The 23,569-nt window shown below is 29.0% G+C and overlaps 9 protein-coding genes across 9 annotated transcripts; 3 read left to right on the top strand and 6 right to left on the bottom strand.

The window, feature by feature from the left end:
• Nucleotides 1-121: 121 nt before the first annotated feature.
• Nucleotides 122-2,098, top strand: BN7_5987 (uncharacterized protein; the record flags this gene model as incomplete). The annotated part of the gene is made up of 1 exon (XM_011273449.1): nt 122-2,098. The coding sequence occupies one exon, from the start codon at nt 122-124 to the stop codon at nt 2,096-2,098; it is 1,977 nt and encodes a 658-aa protein (XP_011271751.1).
• Nucleotides 2,099-2,444: 346 nt separating this feature from the next.
• Nucleotides 2,445-3,389, bottom strand: BN7_5986 (Ras-related protein; the record flags this gene model as incomplete). Its single annotated transcript, XM_011273448.1, has 1 exon — nt 2,445-3,389. The coding sequence occupies one exon, from the start codon at nt 3,387-3,389 to the stop codon at nt 2,445-2,447; it is 945 nt and encodes a 314-aa protein (XP_011271750.1).
• Nucleotides 3,390-7,793: 4,404 nt separating this feature from the next.
• On the bottom strand, nt 7,794-11,828 carry BN7_5985 (Serine/threonine-protein kinase; the record flags this gene model as incomplete). Its single annotated transcript, XM_011273447.1, has 1 exon — nt 7,794-11,828. The coding sequence occupies one exon, from the start codon at nt 11,826-11,828 to the stop codon at nt 7,794-7,796; it is 4,035 nt and encodes a 1,344-aa protein (XP_011271749.1).
• Nucleotides 11,829-12,672: 844 nt separating this feature from the next.
• BN7_5984 (serine/threonine-protein kinase) lies at nt 12,673-14,634 on the top strand (the record flags this gene model as incomplete). Its single annotated transcript, XM_011273446.1, has 1 exon — nt 12,673-14,634. The coding sequence occupies one exon, from the start codon at nt 12,673-12,675 to the stop codon at nt 14,632-14,634; it is 1,962 nt and encodes a 653-aa protein (XP_011271748.1).
• A 303-nt stretch (nt 14,635-14,937) lies between these two features.
• BN7_5983 (uncharacterized protein) lies at nt 14,938-15,447 on the bottom strand (the record flags this gene model as incomplete). Its single annotated transcript, XM_011273445.1, has 1 exon — nt 14,938-15,447. One exon carries the CDS (start codon nt 15,445-15,447, stop codon nt 14,938-14,940), a length of 510 nt encoding a protein of 169 aa, XP_011271747.1.
• Nucleotides 15,448-16,303: 856 nt separating this feature from the next.
• Nucleotides 16,304-18,289, bottom strand: SMP4 (Sphingomyelin phosphodiesterase; the record flags this gene model as incomplete). Its single annotated transcript, XM_011273444.1, has 1 exon — nt 16,304-18,289. One exon carries the CDS (start codon nt 18,287-18,289, stop codon nt 16,304-16,306), a length of 1,986 nt encoding a protein of 661 aa, XP_011271746.1.
• A 1,738-nt stretch (nt 18,290-20,027) lies between these two features.
• On the top strand, nt 20,028-20,897 carry ECM11 (Ecm11p; the record flags this gene model as incomplete). The annotated part of the gene is made up of 1 exon (XM_011273443.1): nt 20,028-20,897. One exon carries the CDS (start codon nt 20,028-20,030, stop codon nt 20,895-20,897), a length of 870 nt encoding a protein of 289 aa, XP_011271745.1.
• Nucleotides 20,898-21,085: 188 nt separating this feature from the next.
• On the bottom strand, nt 21,086-21,349 carry BN7_5980 (uncharacterized protein; the record flags this gene model as incomplete). The annotated part of the gene is made up of 1 exon (XM_011273442.1): nt 21,086-21,349. One exon carries the CDS (start codon nt 21,347-21,349, stop codon nt 21,086-21,088), a length of 264 nt encoding a protein of 87 aa, XP_011271744.1.
• Nucleotides 21,350-21,873: 524 nt separating this feature from the next.
• BN7_5979 (uncharacterized protein) lies at nt 21,874-22,110 on the bottom strand (the record flags this gene model as incomplete). The annotated part of the gene is made up of 1 exon (XM_011273441.1): nt 21,874-22,110. The coding sequence occupies one exon, from the start codon at nt 22,108-22,110 to the stop codon at nt 21,874-21,876; it is 237 nt and encodes a 78-aa protein (XP_011271743.1).
• Between the last annotated feature and the right edge of the window lie 1,459 nt (nt 22,111-23,569).

Here is a 23,569-nt window from a genome sequence, read left to right as displayed (position 1 = left end):
TACCCTCGTAATTGTAGATTAGCTGATAAGGTGAATTGTGTCACTTGTGGTGAGCCATATTAATCGTCTAAAAGCATTCCACTGGAAACATTTCAAAGATACAAGCCGTTTGAAAGCATTCATGGCGCCCAGTTACAAAGTATTCACGTCAACTGAGTCCTCTATGAGGTCGCTAGACCACCAACCCAGTCACAACAGAACCCTGATAGATTCAGATTGCTCCATATCTTCGTTTTTGCCATTTGTGTCTTCAACTTTTAATTCGTGTGACTTGAGAAATGAATCATTAGACTATAATTATTCCACAGATTCGAATTATATCCTGGGTTTCCCACTGTCAAATGTTTTATCAATTTCAAATCGGGGTTCGTTCGATTCATTGTTAGTTACTTCTGTGATTGATAAGCTTCCATTTGAAATCAGGCTCAAAATTGCATGCTATTTAAATCAATATGATGCTTATAATTTAATGAGAGTCAACAAGTCATTTTTTGAGTCTACGGTATCAAGACTATATCACACAGTTGTAATAGATCCTGATTATTCACCATTCAATCAAGATATCAATCAAAGTGGCTTGAAAAACAGATGTCAAAGTATCAGTGCAATTACCTTCATTAAAATGGGTTATAGTTTGAAATGTTTCTTCAACACCATAAATCAAAGTTTACCAATTGATGACTATCATACACAGTCACAATGTTCAATCAGTTATGGTTTATTAATTAGCAAAATTCACTTTGTTGAGGTGCCTGATGGGTTTAATTGTCCTTTTGACCTCAAATTCTTCATCTACAATTCAATACTAAAACTTGAGAACTTGAATAAATTTATTTGGGATTCATCAGAGGCATTACCATACGGAATTATTGATAGCCTTCCTAACAAAGATAGAGTTAGCTCGTTATTTGTTAATTTGTCTTTGAAAAAGAATATTACATCTAAAGATTATGAATCTTTTAAACATTTTAAGAATTTAGAGAGTCTATCATTGGAGCCATTTATCAACTCTTGTAATCTCTTTCAGATATTCAAGAGTCTTTTGGAAGGAAATGAGGGTGCTCCTGATAAATTGAAATCTCTAAGAATAGCAAGATATAATTCCAATAACAACTTTTTAAAGAGTATACCCAGTTCTGCCTTGGTGTTAACGGATTATATACTAGAACTTGAAAACATACAGCTTTCAGAGTATGATATGAATTGTATTTTGAATTTATTCATTCTTTTCAATAGCTATGATACAGAACTTATGAAATTGGAAACTTTTGCTCTAGATTCAATAGTCATTTCAACTCTTGATGCTAAAAGGTTAGGAAGCTTCATTAATTTATCAATACTAACACACCTAGAGTTAAGAAACATGACGGAAGTTCAGTTTCCAGAAGATATACAGTCAGCAATGTCGATGAAGGACTTGAGCTTGAGGCTTGATCAAGGGTTTTTAAAATCTTTAGGGAGAAAGTTGAAAAGCTTGAAAAGATTGTCTATAGACTATAGAGAAGGCTTAAGAGATACTGTTCCTTCATTTATACATATGTTGGATAACCTTGAAGAATTGGATGTGACAATTAGATGGAATATCACCAAGTTATGCACCCATGAATCTTGGAAACATCTGTGCTTTAGATATGTTAAAGCGATTTTAAAGCATTCAAAAACTTTAAAAAAGTTATCATTAGACACAAAGGAGGATTCAGTGTTTTGTGACCTGCACAAGTTAATTTTTACAGAATACTTATTAGAACTTCGTGATATGAAAAACTTGATGTCTTTGAGACTACACGGTTATTCATTACAAGGTTGTGCACCTATGTTAGTATCACATTTACCTAGCTTGGAATTCATGGAATTGTTTGGTTCTGGTGCTGGTGGTACACCTCATATGGGATTACAGGTAGTCCATGAGGGTGTTCTTGATGATGCCTTGAGAGTACAACATGTTGCCGAGGCAATTAGTAAAAGTAATGGGCATGTTAAATTCATAAAGATTGACAAGTGCATCTTTGAGGTGAAAGAAAACGGTAAAATACTCCCTAGAGATGGTCTAGGAGGATGGTTTGGCAGAAACGTTAGGGTAGAAATGGATAGAGTTTAATAGACCAGGTGTTTAATTATGGAATGATAAATACTTAGTCGCATAATATAATCTAGATTTAATTACATCCGTAAATAGCGTTATCTCAAATAGTATGAACGTCGTATACTCATAAAAATTATTAATGGTTATAAAAATCTATAAATAATAAAAGACAAATGATTTAATGAAAAAACTCAACAGGTATATAAAGCGCCGTTAGATAAATGAATCTATTAATGAAAAACAAGTATATGAACAAATGATGCAACTTCTAAACGATAAAAAACAAATGCAAATGATTGAACGAAAATAAATGACTGATATAGTAACTATGCAATAAAATTCTAAGAATAATTCATCGGATTCACATGATGATACAACATTTATTACCACCATCTTCTTTTGATTTTTTGTTTTGACTATTTCTTTGAGTAGTTGTTGTATTATGTGGAATATCTCTAGTGATTTCTGTACTTGAAATTGATTTTGATAACTTATCTTGAGATGGACCATTCACAGATTTCTCATCACTCTCTAGTAGTTCATGATCTTCTTCTTTTGGAACGTGTTCTTGGAGGCCGTCAGTACTGGATAATTTATGATCTGATGTGTTGATTGTGAATGTAGAAGCTCTTTCTATTCTTGAAATTGGTTTTGAGCTTGTTGTTGAATCTGACAATTTAGATTGTGAGGAATTCCCAGTTGTTTTACCAGTAGTTGATGACCCATTTGATGAATTTGTATTATCAGTAGACTGCTTGAGTAATTCTGGTTTTAATATTTGTGTTTCTATTTGTGTTTTTCTTTGAATAATGGAATTGGTTAAATAGTTAAATGCATCTTTGATATTATAGTTGTTTTTAGCACTAACATCAAAATATTTTGATAAACTTAATTCTTTAGCTAACCCTTCAGCTTCATCAACACGAATCAGCCTTTCAGTTTCTAAATCACATTTGTTACCTAATAGCACTACTGGTGGAATGTCACCATGGATTCTTTTGATATGTCTATAATTGTTTGCAACTGAGTCAAAACTTTCAGTTGAATCAACCCTGAAGACTACAACAAACCCATCAGCTTGTTCAAATTGAACATCTTTCAGAGGTGAATATTCGTCTTGAATAGCAGTATCCAAAATCTGTAAAGTATAACGTTTACCATCAACCGTTAAATCTTTGCTATAAATATCCTCTATAGTTGGATCAAAGTCCAAAGGGAAATGAGCTTGAGTATATTGTAAAGTTATAGATGATTTACCAACACCTTCATCCCCCAAGACACAAATTTTGATAGTTTCTTTGACCATTCCTTATATATGCTGAATTTGTGTTTGTAAGTTTGGTATGTAGTATGATAATATACGTATGAGTAATAGTAATCAATTTATAATTCAAATTAAATGAAAAGTATATCTCAGTTTGTGTAACACTTATAATTAACTTAACTTCCAAAAGAGTTTTATAGTATCTGATTTACTAAAATATGTAAGATCTCTCTCTCTTTTTATACAAATCTTGGTTAGCTCAGGGTACGCTGCGCTTGGAGCAATTTTTCCAGTAGGCAAATCTTTTCTTTTGCACAACCTGCTTGATGTTTCTTTATGCACCACAATTTCTGAGATCCAGGGCAAGTCAGATTTTGGACAGTACTTGTTCAAACAGCTCAAATGAAACGGTTGAAGCTTCGAATGTGACAGACTACATTGACACTTGCTCAAGACTAGATCATGAACAAATTGTACCCGTCACAACTAGCAGTTAGTAAAGTTGTCTTCTGGCCTGATATTGTTATAAAAGCTATGATCCCTGACCCTAGAAGTTTGTTCATTGCTGTTACAAGCGTATAATCCAAAAGAGACACACTGAAAATGAACTGATTTTTAGTGCAAGCTCGATCTCACAGATTCTACTTAGCCGGTCTTGCTCTTAAAAGAGTCGTCTCGACTCTCGACTCTCGAGTCTCAAACTCTCGAACGACTCGGGTAAAAAGTTGAAGCTCAACTTATACGTGTGTGAAAAAAAATCTGAAAAAACAGAAATTACAGCAGCATCAAATTTGCACAAAGTTGCAGACTTGCATATCCGAAAATAACGGTTTTGGCGCTGAAAACTCAGAAAAAACCAAATTCGGGATTCCAAAATGACAGAATCATCCAAGAAAATTACCGTTTATGGAAATTGCGAAACTATACAATTTACTAGCTACCTAATACCTAATACCTATATACCTGGTAAGATGTAATCTATATGTTTCAAAAGCTAGTGAAACATCTCTTTTTTCTTGAAGCTATTTCGACCCAGACTATATTCCGAAATCTTTTCGAATTAATCAATCTAAAAGCCTCGCAATGTCCATATTATTAGCTGGTGAATCACCATAACTGTGTGGGGCCTACTGAAAAATTCTACTGTCCTTAAGAAAGCATTGAAATTTGAAGGTGATGATGATGATGATGATGATGATTCAAAGTGGTTCTAAGTTCTAGTAGGTCAACTCGTTCGTGTCGAGCGTAGACAAAATTCAAGTCTGTGTATACAGGTTTAATCAAGATCGTAGTTAATCGATGAAAAGGGCGGTTATGGATCGAAGCTATCTTGTTATATCTTGAAGGCAATATAGTAATATAGCTGAGAACATCATGTTACATGTATACTAGTACGTCCTATATGTAATCTGATCCAGCTATGTTAATATAGTGAACAATATCTATATAAATATCTACGCCAATCTAGTTGATACATATAGCTGGTCGTCATGATCGAGGTCTCCTTATAATTTAATATGCTATATTGTGAAAATATTTGCCATCAACAAACTGACTAGCTGGAGTAAAGAGAATAATCGTCCTTCAATATACTATAATTATTTTGGGTAGCATCAGGATTCAGCAAGTGACTTAAATATTGCCGCTATAATCTCACCAACAGTCGACAGATACTCGAACTGGTCAATGGTAAGTTGTAACTGGTGAAGCTTGATCACGCGATCACAGGTGGATTAATCAATAGGTTGTGAGTCGTGACTCGTGACTGTCTACTTGGTGGAGCCTTAGCCCAGCCTTCAGACTTATATAAGTATTAACTTGTAAGTTGTAAGCTATAATTTGAAGTTTGAAGCTAATTAATTAATATGATTGATTATTGAAGACAAGATGCATAACCGTTTTCTTTCAAGTTTTTACGCAGCTCGGAAAACTGTTTTTTTTTTCGTTCATGAGTCCTGAAAAGGAATTTTGGTACGCGTTTAATTCAAGTTTAGAACGCAAAAATTCTACTATAAAAAACAGTCTTTAACTGTCATGCGCGTGCTTTAAAAAATTTAGTGACATGAAAATTGTTTCGTGTAGTACTGTATTTGATGAAGTTAAACAAAGGTGTGTGAAGTTTAAACACTGAATAGCCTCGGTTTGTACGGTTTGATTGATCTTAAATTTGTATCAGGTAGGGCCGCCTAGTAGACAATAACATAGTTGTGTTAATTGAAAGTTGATTGATCCCCTTGGTTGAATCAAATCTGTATAATGAAACTTCGTGTTATATTGCAAATTGCAAATTCACACCGGCCTCATGAGCTTGAGCTAAGTATAGCCTATATATGAGCTTTAGTGTGCGCTTTACTGCCGTTTAGTTAAATAGTAGACGTCTAACGGCCAGCTAATTATAAACGTGTGAAACCAGGCGAGCTAGAGGAACTCACAGGGGCCAGGGCCCAGGGCCTTGTCTTGTGCCTTTATATAGAAATTGCTAGTGTCCGATCAGCTCTCAAGATACCTAATTTTTATATACGTTACTTTGTCCGATGTTCACATATACCATATATATCAATATTGAATATTATATATGATGTCTGGGCGCAAATATATTAGACTTAGACTGTATAATTGGTGTGTGTGCTTTGAAAGTTATCAGTGATTTTGTCTTGTACAACTCACACAAGGTAGCAGCTAGCAGGAAGATTGGTATATCAATATATTATGCGGTACATTTGAATCACCATTTAAATTTTATAGGTGTGGATAATGGTATAGCTGCTTTGGCATTCCGAATACCAGATTGAAGTTAGATGACCAGACGACAGAAGTACTCAATATTTTCCAAGACAAACTTCGGCTTTTCAACCTCATAATTAGATCACGCTGTTCACTATATGATCCCTAATATCAATTGGTTGTTATATAATATCAATCTACAATATCAGCTAGATACGAGCCCTAAGTTTATTGAATGAATACCTAAATGAATATCGCTGATTAGACAGAGCCTGAAGACAAAGAACCAGGGATCAGGGTTCTGTTCAGTACGATAATCAAACAGTTAATAAAGTATACAGTAGATCTCGAGAGACGAGATATAAGGCCGCACTGCGTACTACTAATTATAACCTAAACTTGGCGATTTAGCATTCCATATAATGAAGTCGACAGTGGTTGACTAGCTAGGCGAAAGTTGAAGAGATCATTCTCAGACGACGACGTGGCAGCTTTATATTAGATGTTATGCTAACAATATTGTTATGCAGTGTTTCAACTCTATATATTATATACTAACGATATAATGTAGCTAGAACAGCTCATGTTCAAGCTCAAACTTCAATCAATATGTAGTATGTACTAATCACAGCTAGCCATATATCTATAACATTTCATGCTCAGTTATAACATTAGGGTTTAGGACTATTACCCCATACAACCTCGCGTTATCAGCTTCATTTTCATGAATAGCGTAATTCATATAATTTGACGCGTATACTGTTATGATTCACCGGTTTTTGAATCTTTAAATTTCCTAATCAGATCAATTTACGTCTCCAAAATATATCAGCCGTCGGCGTCGCCCGCGACGTAAACCAAAAGTTAAAGTTTTCGTACCTGACATCTATGAAAATCTTAAACTTTAAAATTTTACTCGATTATATAATATATTTACAGTTTTTAACGTAGATCTTTCTTTTATTTTATTGGTTTAGAAAACCTTAGAACAATAAATTTTAATGACATATGTATAACCACATACATAAAGAACAATACCAAAGCTTTCTTGGAACAGTATTGCTTGATTAAGATACAGTTCAAGAATACTAAGTGAAATTCTTTAATCGTAATTGCAAATGCAGAAGCAGTAGACGACGTTACATGTTACATGTATACATCAGAATTTTACCATGATTATCCGAACTGAGGTCTCGACTCGAGTCTCGTCTCAAGCTTGAGGGTTCTTTGAAAACGTATTTACGTTGAACCGTTGAAGAAACAATATGCATCAGGGTTAAATATATCGTCGCGTATAAGTACTTGAGATCTAATTAAATCTCGGTAGAATGATCACTAGTATAGTCTTAGAATCGAAACATCGTATCGATAAGCTTATTAAAGGAGAGGATACTATTAAGATATAGCTGCTTGTTATATATAGCAATATTGTGCTCTTTATATTCATATTGTTGTCGATATCATATCGGTATACGATTTAATTGTTGCTGTATAAGCTAATTATTAAGTTACCTATACCATAATATACTCAACAACTCTACCACTTGATCTAAAACATTTTGGTATACGCTAAATCGGTTAGATGAGTTGATCTACAATATTTTAATACACAATACAACTATGTGATTTCTAATATACAATCTATAATATACATATATGCCACTTCTTTGTCTTCATTAGCTCCTTTACTTGTCTTTTGTCTTTTGTCTTTTGTTGGTTGGGTTATACTTGAATCTCAGATCTAAATATATTCCCACCATTAATCCCCTCTTGTTCATGATTTTTAAACTGTTGATTAAATTGTTTAATCTCATTATCAATAATAAATTCCATTGCATCAATCAATTTCTTGAATAATTTTAATGAACCATTAATTTTAAAAATTTGAATTTCTTGTAATTGTTCATTGAAAAAAATTTCAAATTTAAGTGATTTTGATAATGATGATGATGCTATTGTTCTTGCTATTAATTTATCTGATGTTTCTGATAATAAGGAAAGTGTACCTTCTCTAATCCTTATTTGGATGATTAATTTAATAGCTTTTTTAATTTCAATCATTGGTATTGGTGATTTGAAAATTTTTATATTTTTTGGATTAACTCTCTTTGGTGTTGTTGTTGTTGATGTTGTATGATTATTTGATAATAAATTATTGAAAAGTTTAGTAAACCAATTAATTTTCTTAGGTTCTTGATTATTATTATTATTATCATCCTTTAATGGTAATTTTGGTGCATCTCTTTTTGGATCTAAATCTTTAAATTCTTTTGATTCAATTTTTGGTGAAACAATACTTGTTCTAAGAGTACCACCATTCATAGCTCTTAATGGAGATCTTTTCAATTGAGAATTTTGACGTTTATTTAAACCATCATTTTGTTTACCAGGTGAATAAACAACAGAAGAAACACCAACAGTTTCATAACTATTATTTTCTTGTTGAGTTATACCAAGACCTTGATCATGTTCATGATCTTGATCAGTATCATCATCAAATATAGTTGTAACTCTTGCATTATTATTATTCACTTGTTTAACATCAGTTTCATCAATTGTATCATCTGCAAATATAGAATTATCTAATATGGTACTATTAGTTTCATCTTTAAATTCATCTTGTTCCAAGATTGAATGTTTTTTATTTTTATAAATTTTTGATAATCTTCCAATAATTGGTAAATTTTCATCTTTTGTATTATTTGAATTTTGATAAAGACTACCTCTATAATCATTTGTTTGAGATTGATATTCTTGATTTTGTAATAAATCTTGGAAATCATCATCTTTTGAAGAAATTGCTCTTTTGTGATGTTTAATAACTGAAGATTTTGAATTTGATAATTCTAAAAAATTTTCATTATTTGGTAAGATTGATGATTCAACATCTTCAAACATACTTTCTCTTTTAATGTTTTTATTTATAAATGAATGAGAATCCAAGATTGAATTTGAATAATTTGAATTATATGGATAATTATTATTATCTTCTTGAGTTTCAGTAGAATCTTCATAATTATTTCTTTGAACAGTTAAATTTGAACCATTTGAAAATTGAATAGCTGTAGCAATTTCAGTTTTTGTTGGGACTTCAAAATCAAAAGATTGTTCACCTTCTTCTTCTTCTTCTTCATCATCTTCATAATGAGTTTCAATAAATTGACTTGGTGTTTGATTTATAGTATCAAAAGAATCATCAATTTCAGAATTATAATTTGATGAAGAAATTCTAAAATCTGAAGTATTAACAAATTCTTCATTTTTAATTTTTGGTAAATTTGGTTTTGAATCATTTGATTGAAATTCATTTTTTAAAATTGCAGATAAATTAATTGAAGTTGAAGATTTTGAATAATAAATCTTGGAATTTCTTTGATTATTTAATTTAACACCAAATTTCCCTAAAATTTGAGCATTATCATTACTTATACCTCTTTTTTTATATTTTGGATCTAATGTTGATAATTTTGGTTTTAAAGTTCTTAAAGGTTCAGATGAATATCTCTTGGTAGTTCCTGTTGAAATCATTGAAGAATTATTTACTTCAAAATTATTTTGACGTGGAATATGTAATTTATCTTCTTCTTTTTTCAATTTTGTTGGTGTTATTGTTGATGAAGAAATTTGTGAATAACTTTGAGAAATTTCGTCTTTTGGAATTTTTGGTTCTTCTTTAAATTCCTTCTTAATAATAACAGTATCTTGTTTTGATAACAAATTATCAACTTCCCTTTTTGGATTTAAAGTTCTTGGAGCTTTAACAGGTGAAGAGCCTAAATTTTTTCTTGGAGAAACTCTTTTCTTATTTGGTGATAAATTAAATAAAGAACTATTTTGATCTTTATAATTGAAAATTTCTTCACAAAGTAAAGCTAATTCATCTTTACCTTCTTTACTATTTTCATCTAACCAATCAATACCAACATCAGGTAATGGAGGTAATAAACTTATATTTTTCTTTAATTTTTCATTAATACTTGTAAATGATTTTTTTGATGAAGATCTTGAAATTCCTTGAATGTTATCTTTATTATTAAATGAAACACCACGACGATAAGAATTTGAAACAGGGATTTCAAATTGACCCATTTGATTTTTAGAAATTCTTTTCTTGGTTTTAGAAATTGTAGATTTTTGAGATGAAGAATTTGGTATAGTTTGTTGTTTAATTGAATTTGATCTACCATTATTTGAAGTTATACCGAAAACTGTTGAAGATGTAGTTGTTGATGAAGAATTTCTTTGATCTTGTGAGATTGGTAATTTTGGAACTTGAGTAATTGGACGTGATATTGGTTCTTGTTTATAATTAATAGTTTGAGAACCATCTTCATTTGTAATTGTAGTTTTAATTAAACTCTTGGATTTTTTCAAAAGGCCATCACCATTACCAATTTTTTTTTTGGAATTTTTATGTAAAATTTCAATTTTTGAATTTTGTTGATCTTTAATTTGATGTTTAATTTTATAATCATTTAATAAATAATAAAAAATTTTTTCTGGATTTGAATTTGATTCTAATAATTTTGAAATTAATAAAGATTGAGTTGCACCATGGAATAAAATTGATAAACTTTTCAAGATATCAGAATCAATATCATCTTCAGTTAATGATAATTTATCAATTTTAGAATAATAATCATTAATCGAATTTGTCTTGGTGGAATTTGAAATGGTTGGAGATTCATTATATTTAGTTAATAAAGGATGATTTAAAATATCTTTAATATTTATACGATCATTTGGATTAATTTTCAACATTTTCCAAATTAAATCTTTAGCATCTTTACTTAGATAATTTGGCATTATAAATTTCCCATTTTGAACTTTAATTAATAATTTTCTAATATTTTCATCATCAAATGGTAAATGACCAGTTAATAAAGCAAATAAAATAATACCACAAGACCAAACATCACTTGGAGAACCATGATAATTTTTCCCCGTAACAATTTCTGGTGAAGCATAATGAGGAGATCCACAACTTGTTTCTAATAATTTGGAATTAATTTCAAGGGCAGCCATACCAAAATCTGCAATTTTAATATTTAAATTTTTATCTAATAATAAATTTTCAGGTTTTAAATCACGATGACAAATATTAAATTGATGACAATAATTAACACCATTAATAATTTGTTTAAAATAATGAATAGCTTCTTTTTCTTGTAATCTACCTTTTTTAATTAAATAATCAAATAATTCACCACCTTCAACATATTCTAAAACAAGATATAATTCACCTTTATTTTCCCAAACATCATATAAAGCCATTATATTTTCATGAGAGATTAATTTCATTATAATGATTTCTCTTTCAATACCATAAGGACTATTACTAGTGGTACTGTTATTATCAGATTGAAATTTTGATTTTGGTACAATTTTCACAGCGGCTAATTGACCAGATTCTGAATGTTTTGCTAATCTAACACGACCAGTTGAACCTCTCCCTAAAGTTCTACCTAATTTCCAAGGACCAACATGATTTTTAGATTTTCTTTTCGAATTATTTGTATTTGTTGATATTTGAGATAATCTTTTAGTAGCATTTGTAACAGATTCTACAATTTTATCAATTTCTTCACCTTGTTGATGTTGTTGAACTTGTTGAACTTGTTGATTATGAATAGGGATAGCTGGTGGTTGTCTTGTATGTTTGATGTTGTTGTTATTGATGTTTATAGCGTTTTGATTGTTTGCAAGAGCTGTTTTAGCAGCGTGTCTAGCAAAAGAAGTGTTGTTATAAGGATGCATTTGTAAGAAGACTTGTCATGTGGTGGAGGTATAAAGGTATTAATTAATGAATGTAGGTATGATAGTGGTAATGGTAGTTGTATAGTCTTAGTGAATGAATAGAGTTGGTGTGACTTTGATGGTTGATAGTTGTACTGTTGTACTGATGATGGTAGTAAAAGTAATAGTAATACACGCTGAGAGTTCAAAAAATTAAATTGTTGATACTTTTTGTTTGTTTACTTTTCAAAAGGAGTCGCATTCTTGAATTGAACGCGATTGAAAATATTGTGTGTGTTATGTAATACTGATAATAAGAACGTTTATTTTAATTAAGCGCTGTGTGTTATTGTATGGGATTACTGAAAGATACTTTGATAGTGATAATAATAGTATAGTATAGTATAATATAATATAATATAATATAATCAATAATATAATATAATATAATCCAATTGTTTATTGTGTTATGTAATTGTTTACTATTTGGTTACTATGGCTATGTAAATATGTAGACTTCCTAATGTAGTAATCAAAGTGTATAATATATAGTATAGTATAATAATAATGTATATTAATAATTTTATTTCACAGCGGTTAATTTTAAATAAATGAAATGAAATTTAATTTTATTACATCAATGAGAAACCAATATTTAATTAAATTTGCCACCCAATAACAAAACTTCTTAATAAATCAAAACAATTACACACTATTACAAATACAAATTCAATCATTCCCTTCACTTCCGCGCTTTCAGTTCATTATATTCCCCTTTAAAAATTAATATCCAAATATTTAAATACCCCAGAACCATTAAATTAACCGCCATCATCATCAACAACTTCAACGACAACCATTCAAGATGATGTCCTCATGGAAATTCACAAAGAAACTGAAAGATTTTTCAAGATCTAAATCTCCAGCTGCTTCTCCTTCTCCTTCTCCTTCAACTTCCAATCAAAAAGAATCTTCAAATTCATTGGATTTACCTTCAGCGGAAACAAAACATTCAAATGAATTAGATAGAAGAAGTACTGTCACTCCTGATACAATAAATCAACATTTAAAAGTGGATTCAAATAATAATGGTGCTAATGGTGGTACCACTGATGCTTTAAAATCTTCAAATTCAAGTTCTCATACCGTTACTTCAAATAATAAATCTTCAAATTCTTTAAATCAACAAGTACAACAACAAGAAATACCTGAAAATAATAATTTCTTTAAACCTGGTTTATTAACTTTGAAAATATATAATGGGAATAATTTTAAAATCCCATTTGATATAAATAATGATAAATCTATATTATCAAAATTAAATCAAAATAATGATCAAAAACAAAATACTGATTTATTAATTTCAAAATTAAATCAATTAAATTTAAATGATGAAAAAATTCCAAGTGAATTTTCAAATGAATTAATACCTGCTTCTATTAAAATCCCACCTTCAAATAATAAAACTCCATTAATTTATTTTACATTAGAATTTGATAAAACAATTATATCAATTGAACCTGAATTTGGTTCTATCAAAAAACCTTATTTTAATAAAGTTTCAAATTTTGATGTAACAAAAATTTCAAATGAATTAAAATTTCAAATTTTTCTTAAAATTCCAAAAATTTTAAGTGGTTTAGATACTGAAGATATCTTAATAAGTTCTACAATTTTACCATTAAATTTTACCAAGACATATAATACTCCAATTAGAATTAAAAATCATGAAGTTTTAAAATTTAATAATGATTACCCAGAATGGTCTGAACAATTTAATGGTGATTTAATTATATCAATAGATTTTAAACCAAATGAAAATAAACATTTAACAATTGATGATTTTGATTTATTAAAAGTTATTGGTAAAGGCTCATTTGGTAAAGTTATGCAAGTTCGTAAAAAAGATTCCCAAAAAATTTATGCATTAAAAGCTATAAGAAAATCTCACATTGTTTCAAAATCTGAAGTTACTCATACTTTAGCTGAAAGAACTGTTTTAGCTCAAATTGATAATCCATTTATTGTTCCATTAAAATTTTCATTCCAATCACCTGAAAAATTATATTTTGTATTAAATTTTATTAATGGTGGTGAATTATTTTATCATTTACAAAAAGAAGGTAGATTTGAATTATCAAGAGCAAGATTTTATACATGTGAATTATTAATTGCATTAGAATGTCTGCATTCTTTTAATATAATTTATAGAGATTTAAAACCTGAAAATATCTTGTTAGATTATAAAGGTCATATCGCTCTTTGTGATTTTGGTCTTTGTAAATTAAATATGAAAAATGATGATAAAACTTCAACTTTTTGTGGTACTCCAGAATATTTAGCTCCAGAATTATTATTAGGTCAAGGTTATACTAAAAATGTTGATTGGTGGACTTTAGGTGTATTATTATATGAAATGTTGACAGGTCTGCCACCATATTATGATGAAGATGTACCAACAATGTACAGAAAAATCATGACAAATCCATTAAAATTCCCAGAAAATTTTGATAAAGATTGTAAAGATTTATTAATTCATCTTTTAAATAGAGATCCAACAAAAAGATTAGGTTGTAATGGTTCAGAAGAAATTAAAAAACATAAATTTTTCTCTAAAATTGATTGGAAAAAATTATATGATAAAAATTATTTACCACCTTTTAAACCTCCAGTTATTGATTCATTTGATACATCAAATTTTGATCAAGAATTTACAAAAGAAAAACCTGTTGATTCTGTATTAAATGATTATTTAAGTGATTCTGTTCAAAAACAATTTGGTGGTTGGACTTATGTTGGTACTGAACAATTAGGTCAAAGTAGATAATAATAATAACCCAGAGAAAAAAAGACTTTATATAAACTAAATTAACAACTACATTTATATTTTCAAAAATGTAACTCATCCATTATATTATCCAAAAATTAAAAAACATAAACATCCAGTGTTTTAATCATCCTTATTGATTTAATTTTATTTACCCAATTACAAAACAATTGTAAATCAAACATTGAGAAACTTGATATGTAAAAATCCATAAATCATTTAACTCCTTATTCAAAGATTCATGTTGAACTTCATTTGATCTTAATCCTTATCTTCATTTCAATTCATTCAACTAATCATCAATCATTCTTTAACCAAAGATTCACCAGTAGTAGTACCAACAGTCTTGATCGTTCCTGACGTCGTTCCTGTACTAGCAGTTGTAGCACTTGTAGTACTTGTACTATCAATTCCCTTCATCCCAATTTTAATCCCACCATTCAAACTTTCCAATTGTTTTTCAAATTCTTTAAATTCAAACATATGAACTTCAATAGAATCTAAAATTTCATCTTCAGCTTCATAATCATAATTTGAATCATTTGTACAACACTTAGTATCAATAGTTTCCAACAACTTCAATATCTTTAAATAAGAAAGTATATAATTTTTTTCAATTTTTTTATAATTTATAATTTTTGATAATGATCCTTTTATTTGATCTGTTTGTTTAGTTGTGGTTTTTGTTGTTGCATTTTGAAGTAATTTAATTTCTTGATCAAGTTTTGAACTATATGATTCCATATTTGATATTGTGAAATTATCTAATTTTGTTAGATGATTATTTGGATGGATCATATATGTTAAATTCATTTTGATATTGTCTAATTCTTTTGTTATTGTATTGTATGTATCGAGTTGTAAGTGAAATTTTTATAGGAATTATTCAAGTATTTATAGGATTGCTATAAGGGCTTATAAAATTGCGTTGTTAAATGAGACATAAAAAAGTTTGAATAAATAATAATTATATGCGTACTTTCAAGAGAAGTTTAAAAAATTTAACAATAAGGCACAGTTTCAAATAAGGTGATTATAAATGAAATATGAATTTAGTAATGGCTCATGTTTATTCGTGGTTATTGATTCATTGGTTATCCGATATTTGACACATAGAGATCTATGACAAAAACTAAAACTACATGATCGAGCAAGCAAGAACCAAAACTAATCCTTACTAGACTAAACAATAAGAAGCAGATTAATTATTCAAAGAACAATTCAATCCAATTGTTTACAAATATTGCTAAAATTTAATGAGTATAATTGATTGCTTCGGTTCTAAAGGAATGTAACTACTAACTAATTTATGCTTATACACCTTGATTTAAAAGGAAAGTACTAGATCGGGGTAAACAGGGGCACTCAAATAATCTCCAAACTTTTTGCATAATTTCAATTTGTAAATCATTCATTTTTGAAAGTTTAATTTCATATGATTAATTACTTATATAAGATCAGATCATTTTGAAGTTTTAAAGTTTATGAGTATTGAAGTTTGTGATTCTAGATCTTTATACGGGCTGATTATGTAAGAGATTAGTAATGTATATAAGCTAATTTATCTATCAAAGAATAAAACATTGAATTGAATCAATATAAGTTGAATTAAAAATTGTTGACTTGTAAGAATGGGAAAATAAATGGGTATATGTAAGGGTATGTCTTTTCAATAAAATTCTGGTTCATTAAAAGTTTTTAAACAAGCTTCATATTCTTTTAATGTAAAACTTGCAAGGAAACAATAACTACCATCACAATCATTAGTACCAATACATTGTGGAACATATGGACTAAATCTTCTTTTAAAATTATTATAAGTTTGAGCAATTTCTGTGGATGAATTAACTCCACTAGCAACTCTATGCCAAAAAGTTGCATTTAATGGTGAAGTTTCAGGCCATTCATTAACAACATCTGAATAAGATTCACGAGCTGAATATTCAAATTCCCAATTTGGTTCTTCTGATTCATTATAAAAAGTTTCATTTAATTTTGTATAATAATTAAATGAATTCATAACACTATGAGTCTTTGTATCAACGGTATAATATCTCCATGATGGATTATTATCAGTTAATGGTGTAACAGCTTGTGAAATCCATGCCATATTAACTGCATTTTCTTCAGTTTTTTCCAAAACATCACCATCATATAAAATATTAAATTGATCCATATGTGTATGACCAAAGAAAATACCTGCAATAGTTGAAGGTGAAAATCTCTTGACAATTTGTTTGAAAACTTCAGCAGGAATAGGTAAAGCTTCTTGAACAAATGGAATATGTGCAATAATCCAAACTCTTTGATCTTTGCTTTCAGAATCAATTAATTCATCAATTAAGAATTGAAATTGACCAAATGAATCAACATCTGTTGCATTCCAATAATTATATAAATTTGATGCATAATAAGCATTTGAATTTAATGCAATAACTTTTAAATTTGTTGTAGTTTCCACTGCAAACCCTGTATAATGTTCTCTTGCATATCTAGCAGTTGAACCATTAATCCATTCATAATCTTCCCATAAATCACCCATTAATTCAGCGTTCCAATCCAAAATATTACCAAACCCTGATTTTTCTTGAGCTAATTGTGCATAAGGATAAGTATCATGATTACCTAAAACTGGATAAACTGGAATATTTTTCAACGTGGTTTTAATATCTCTAAAAATATATTCTTCAGATTTAATAATTTTTTCATAATCTAAATGATAATCTTCATCATGATCAACTAAATCACCTGTAAAGATTGAAAATTTAAAATCTAAACCTAATTCTTCTTGATATTTAGCAACGGATTTTAATGAACTATTAATTAAAACTTCTGGTGCATCACAATTATAATGACCAAATGTATTTGCTGGGAACCATTTTGTTGAATTAGAAATATCAATTGAATCACCATGTTCTAATTCAAAATCTTGATCATACCAAGCTGGTGTATAAGATAAATTATTGATTTGATCTTGAGTTAAATTAGCAGTAAAATCATAACCTTCAGGAATTTCAAATTTATTATAATTATGATCTGTACAACACATATATTGAGAGCAATTAGCTTCAGATCCAATACTATAATCTAATTGAATATGGAAATCTGAAATATGTAAAACATTATAAGTTTCATTTGATGGTTCTGGTGCAATTTTATGTTTATCCTGTTTTTCAGGCCAATATGATGACATATCAATTTTTGGAGTTTCTGGTAATGGACAATGTTTATCTGATTGATAATGACAATATAATTGACCATCATAAGAATTTGGATCCATTAAAGTCAATAAGTTTGCAAAATTTGTACCTGATGTAGCATTTAAAACAGTATTTCTACCATAAGTCATTTTACATGTAGTTTCATCAGTAACTTTATTATCAATACACCATTTTGTAAAAATTGGGAAAATTAAATTTGGTTTAGTTAATGCAATTGATTTACCTAATTGTAATCTTTCAATACATTTTTCACATTTTGTTGAATTTGTTGAATTAAATTGATCAATTGTTGTTAATTGATGAGCAAATTCATAAATTAATTTTTCATCACTTGGTGAATAATTTGTTGTTTCTAATGCAGTTTCTAAATTAAATAATGGAACCGCAGAAACTAATGTAGCTAATGAGCCAACCAAGATAGTTGAAAGCTTCATGATGATGATCTCTTGGCTTTTGATGTGTACCTGATGACAATGATCCTCAGTAAATATTTTTGATACATCTTGGTTTTATTTATACTCATGAAATTATTATTGTAGGTCTTCAGCTACCCCTATCATGCTTAGCCGTTCTTTATTCTTATATTGTCTCATTTGAGCTTTGACGCTGCAACCATAATTAATTGATTGAATAGTATACCGTCTCCATGCTAAAGTTCTTACTTTTGATAATTCCAAAGAACGTGGGTATAATTTTCAACAGTTTCTTATCGTAATTTTTTTTTTTTCACTTTCTCGGAGTTGAATTAAATTTTAAAGAGCCAAGAATGAAAGCTTTTCAAACGGTTAAATTAAATTAAATAAATATGTGATGAAAAGATCCATGTTTTTGTCATGTTCACCTTGATGTCTTGAAACCCATTAGAAACTTCAGTTGGTTAACCTCTCAAGAAGTTAAATCTGATTGTTGGGGGAATCTTTCCAAACGTTCGTAAATCACCGGTGAAGATTTTCAATAGAAGCACATGCTCATACAAATTAATAAACGCTGCTTAGACAATAACACAATGGCCAATCAATTTAACTTACAGAGGATGTATTACTGCTTTGAGATGAGATGATACTACAATAGGATTATAAACGTGGATTATTGATGTAGTACTTAATAAGAGGCATCGGTTTAGGTGGTCAAGTTTATGGTCCGAAAAGAACGTCGTTTATTCCTGATGTCTGACTCTCAAAGATTCTGGCCAGAGTATAGTTGAGGTAGATCAGCCTTCAAATCTTTTAACATTCAATTAATTAATTACACCTCTCAACTTTTGTCTGTTTTTAAGTACGTTATATTAACTTAAAAGTCAGTATACATATCAGGGTATAAATTTTACTACCAATTACCTAATTATTCCGACTATAATGAGTCAATACACATCCAATATGGACATAGCATTTCGATTATTTCAATTTTCCAAAGTAGAGTTAGATATCATGTGGTTATTGAAAATATTTAATTATCGAGATCTCATTCGACTAGTCTTTTCAGCTTGAAGTACAACTTACAAGCTATATCGTCGGGATTCGGAAATAGCACTAAACCGAATCTTCCGGGACTATCACAATCTTTAAATTTATAACTTACAGAGTTTGTAGGGTGATATATAAAGTTTATTATATTATTATTATCAATAAATTACTCTCTATAAGATGATTCTATTTTAAACTCGTTTTAGCGGGTTTGAAGTTTTAGTTATTTTGGACTATATTTTGCATTTTGATTCAAAATTAAAATTTTGGAGATCAATAAATTTTCTGAATTGAAAAATTACCAAAATTTCAAACCTTGATTAGAGCTTCAAAATACATATATAAGTAAAACATTGATAAAACTGAATATATTTATCTAAATATTGTATAAATATCACAATTATAACATGAAAGATTTTGATATTTAAATATTGGTATATTAACAATTCCGGAATTTTTACCCCGGATCATTTTAATTACTTTTATATAAATTTAAATTAAGCGCCAAATTCATTTATCAAAAGAGTTCATGAAACCAACCTAGGATTAACCCTGAAAGAAGCTCAATATCTGATCAATTCAACTCAAAATGTTTGATGATACCTTCAATTGACGGTGCAGAATGGCCAAAAAATCAACAGATCAAATTCGAACTAACAACTTCTAGATTTTAGATAAAGGATTACATTTGTTTACCATTATTAAAGACATGGCGCCTAATTCAATTATTCAAGAACCAAAGATTAAAGAAGAGAAAACAACAGATGTTAAACCTAAAAAGCAAGTAAAGATCAAAGAAGAACCTATTAGATTTGGTAAATCACCAACTTCAAAAGATAGAATTCAAAAACGTCCAATCATTCCAATCACACCAAATGAAAAGATTTTAAAACATCCTCCAAATTTGAAATCAATTGATAATTTAAACATTAATAGGTTTATCATTCCAACAAAGGATGAACTGTCTGAAGAAGAGACTCCAACAAAAGCTTCTGGTTCTAAAAGACATAATGTTGATCATTTAGGGAAAGGTAAAGAATCTGAAGGCATTTCAAATAAGCGCCATAAGCAACAACAACATACTTCACATCAACAATCCATTACACCAAAGCCAAGTTCAATTCCTCAGAAAATTTCTGCTTCTAGTGTTACTCCTCAGTCTGTTGGGAAGAAACAGTCATCTCCATTGATTATGAATGAACCTTATAAACCAATCACTAAACCACCAAAGTTCCAATCATTTGAAGAATCAATCATTTTAAATGATCCAAAAGATGATATAAATTTTGATAAACTTTTTCAAAACGTTGATGATGAAGTCCAAAAGGGGAAATATATTGATTATGGTTCTAAATCATTTGATGATTGGTGTGAAACTGGTATTAAATTAACAAATATTCAATATGGAATTGTTAAAAAAGTTATTACAAGTAGAAATAAATTAAATTTAAAATTTGGAATGATTTTAAAATTAATTAATAAAAATGGTGAATCTTTAGAAAAAGAAGATGTTGTTTTAAAAGAAAAAATGAAAAGATTACAAAATTTAGGTGAAGAAATTAGAAATTTTATCAAGTGAAAATAATGTATTCATATGAGAATTTTGTTTTTATCTAGCTCAACTAATACACATTATATTATTATATATAAAATGTTTCTACCAAGTTCAAATAGATCATACTAATTGTATTCATGTATATCTCAACATGCTCTTACAAAACTAGTTTTAAAATTAAAAATCATACATTTTAAGTCACAATTGATTTTTTATTCAATATACCTAGCAGCTGTCACATGTTCCACTTCTTTTCCCATTTGCATCAAATCCAAAAAGACAATTCTTACAGCGTATTGAATTGGTGTATCATCAGCTTCACTAATTCTTTTCAAAATCGTACCTTTATAATTCTTGATAATTGTTTCAACTTCATTTGGATCAACGTACTTTTCTTGATCAAAAGATAGAACAACATTTACATAACCAGGGTCTTCTTCGTCAGAGGATTCAGAGGATTCAGAGTTGTCAGACATTTTGTAGTAGGTCAATTTCGTATTAAACGCTTGACCATGATTAAAAATAAGGAGTGGAAACAACTTCTAGGAGGGATTCCTTTATTTTATATCAGTACAAGATGTGCCCTGTAAAAGTTAAAATTAAACAATATACAAGAATGAAACTTAGATTTTTTTGACTAATGAATATGAATAAAAAGTGTATATCAGTTAAATGTGATAAAGTATATGAATCAAAGACTATTTTGTATATGACCCATCTAATTGATCAGCTTTCGTACAATTATAAGATGTAATAAACTTTGATCTGAATTCAATTTTTATTACCCCATACTGCATGAATACACAGAGATAACAATTAAACAAAGTGAATATATTATAAATTTTATATACACCTTTAGTTTGAAGAATCTGGATTATAATCTGAACATTTTTGTTAACTATTTATACCACTAACATTAAATAATACCAACTAGATTTATTTGATAGTAATAGATCAATCAAGGTCTGATTGACTCAACTATCATCAAGATGCAAGCTCCTCAAAACTCTTCAAACTCTTCAACTGCTTCAACATAATCAATTTCTTTTAAAATTTTGTAAAGATCTCTGTCATCATCATCTTCTCGTTCAAACCTTAAAATTAACACCCATAGATCATCAATGAAATCTTGTTTAATGACATCACCTCCTTCAATTCGTTCTTGAATATTTTCAGGGTAGAAGCTATCGATATCTTCAATTTCTTTGCTTACGAAAACAGTATAAGCTTCTATCATGATTTTAATAATTATAATCTATGGAATACTATTCATGAATTTGAAAAACGGAAGTGAGATTATGACTTATTTATATAAAAATTGAATGAAAAAGTGTAGATCATTTTATAAGAACAATTGCTATCATGGGTGATTATGTTAAAACTATATAACACCATCATAAAAGCCAAAAATCGTATATTTTTTCACAGAACTTAAAATATTACATACTTTGCTTTGCTAAGATCGATATCTATATCATATTCATACGCAGAGTGTTATTATATAAGAGATTTGTTATATGGTGATACTCTCGTTCATTAAACAATCATGATTTTCGCGTTTTTTTCTATACAAAGCTTTAAAAAGTATTAAAAAATTATTGACTTGGGCTTTTACTATATATGTATTTGGTTCAAGATGAACCAATATCGATTCCTAGAAAGGCTTTTCCTTACTCACTCCATTCATCCAATGAGACAGAATAACGTTTAGAAGGGTTCTGACTTATTTTCTATAACACCACTAAGTTTTTGATTTCGTTTCGAACCCCGCTATAGGTGTGGACTATAGGACTATACACTAGTTGTTCTACTTGATAATCATTGATTTTTACTTATAACAAGATCAATCAGAAAAGTAGAATAAACTGGTACCAAATAAGTACTTTGTTATTATATTAGTTGTTCATGTTGAAAAAAATATGACACTAGTATATGAATATACAATACTATAATCATTTTTCTAAAAAGATCTTGTAGTAAGATATACCAAATTCCAAGTCATGGTCGATCCCTAAATAATGATTGTTCATTGATATACTCAAAGAAACCGTCATAGGTATTTGATACCATACATAATCTTCACAGAATTGAAAGTCATCCATACCCTTCTTTTTCTTTAAACTAAAGTAATCTGTAATATGTCAACGTTTATATAAAAGTATTTATAAAGCTGACATGGTTGTAAAATAGGCACTACTTGTTCATTTAACGGAGCGATGATGGAAAGTGAAAATCAATTTGTGAAGAACTTTACTCAAAGATCAATTTAATTATAGATGATGATTATATACATATTCAATGATTTTATGATTGAGAGGAATTTTGTTAATATAGTACATCAAGTTTCGCGTTTTTTTCTACACGCTTTAAAATTAAATTTAAAATTTATTGAGTTCAACAAGTTCTATTTATTGTTTGAATTGGAAGAAGAAGATAATTATCCCTAAAAAGCAACTACCTGATTGGCTCCATTCATCTAAACGTTTGATAACTACTGAAAAAATTCAAAGGGGTACGTCTTTGATTTTGTGCAAAGGTTAATGTGCTCAGTGCTAAGTAGAATAAATTGGTACCCAGTACCCATACCTTTTTAGTTTGTTATATGACAAAAATCAATGAGGAAAGGTACATAGTACTTATACACATTTCTAGTTTGTTAGTATATCAGCTGTTCATGTTGAAACATATATGACACT

This window comes from Wickerhamomyces ciferrii, contig 00244 (genome assembly GCF_000313485.1).
Source record: "Wickerhamomyces ciferrii WGS project CAIF00000000 data, strain NRRL Y-1031 F-60-10, contig 00244, whole genome shotgun sequence".
Classification (NCBI taxonomy): Eukaryota; Fungi; Ascomycota; class Saccharomycetes; order Phaffomycetales; family Wickerhamomycetaceae; genus Hansenula; species Hansenula ciferrii.
This window is presented reverse-complemented; position numbering and strand designations above follow the sequence as displayed.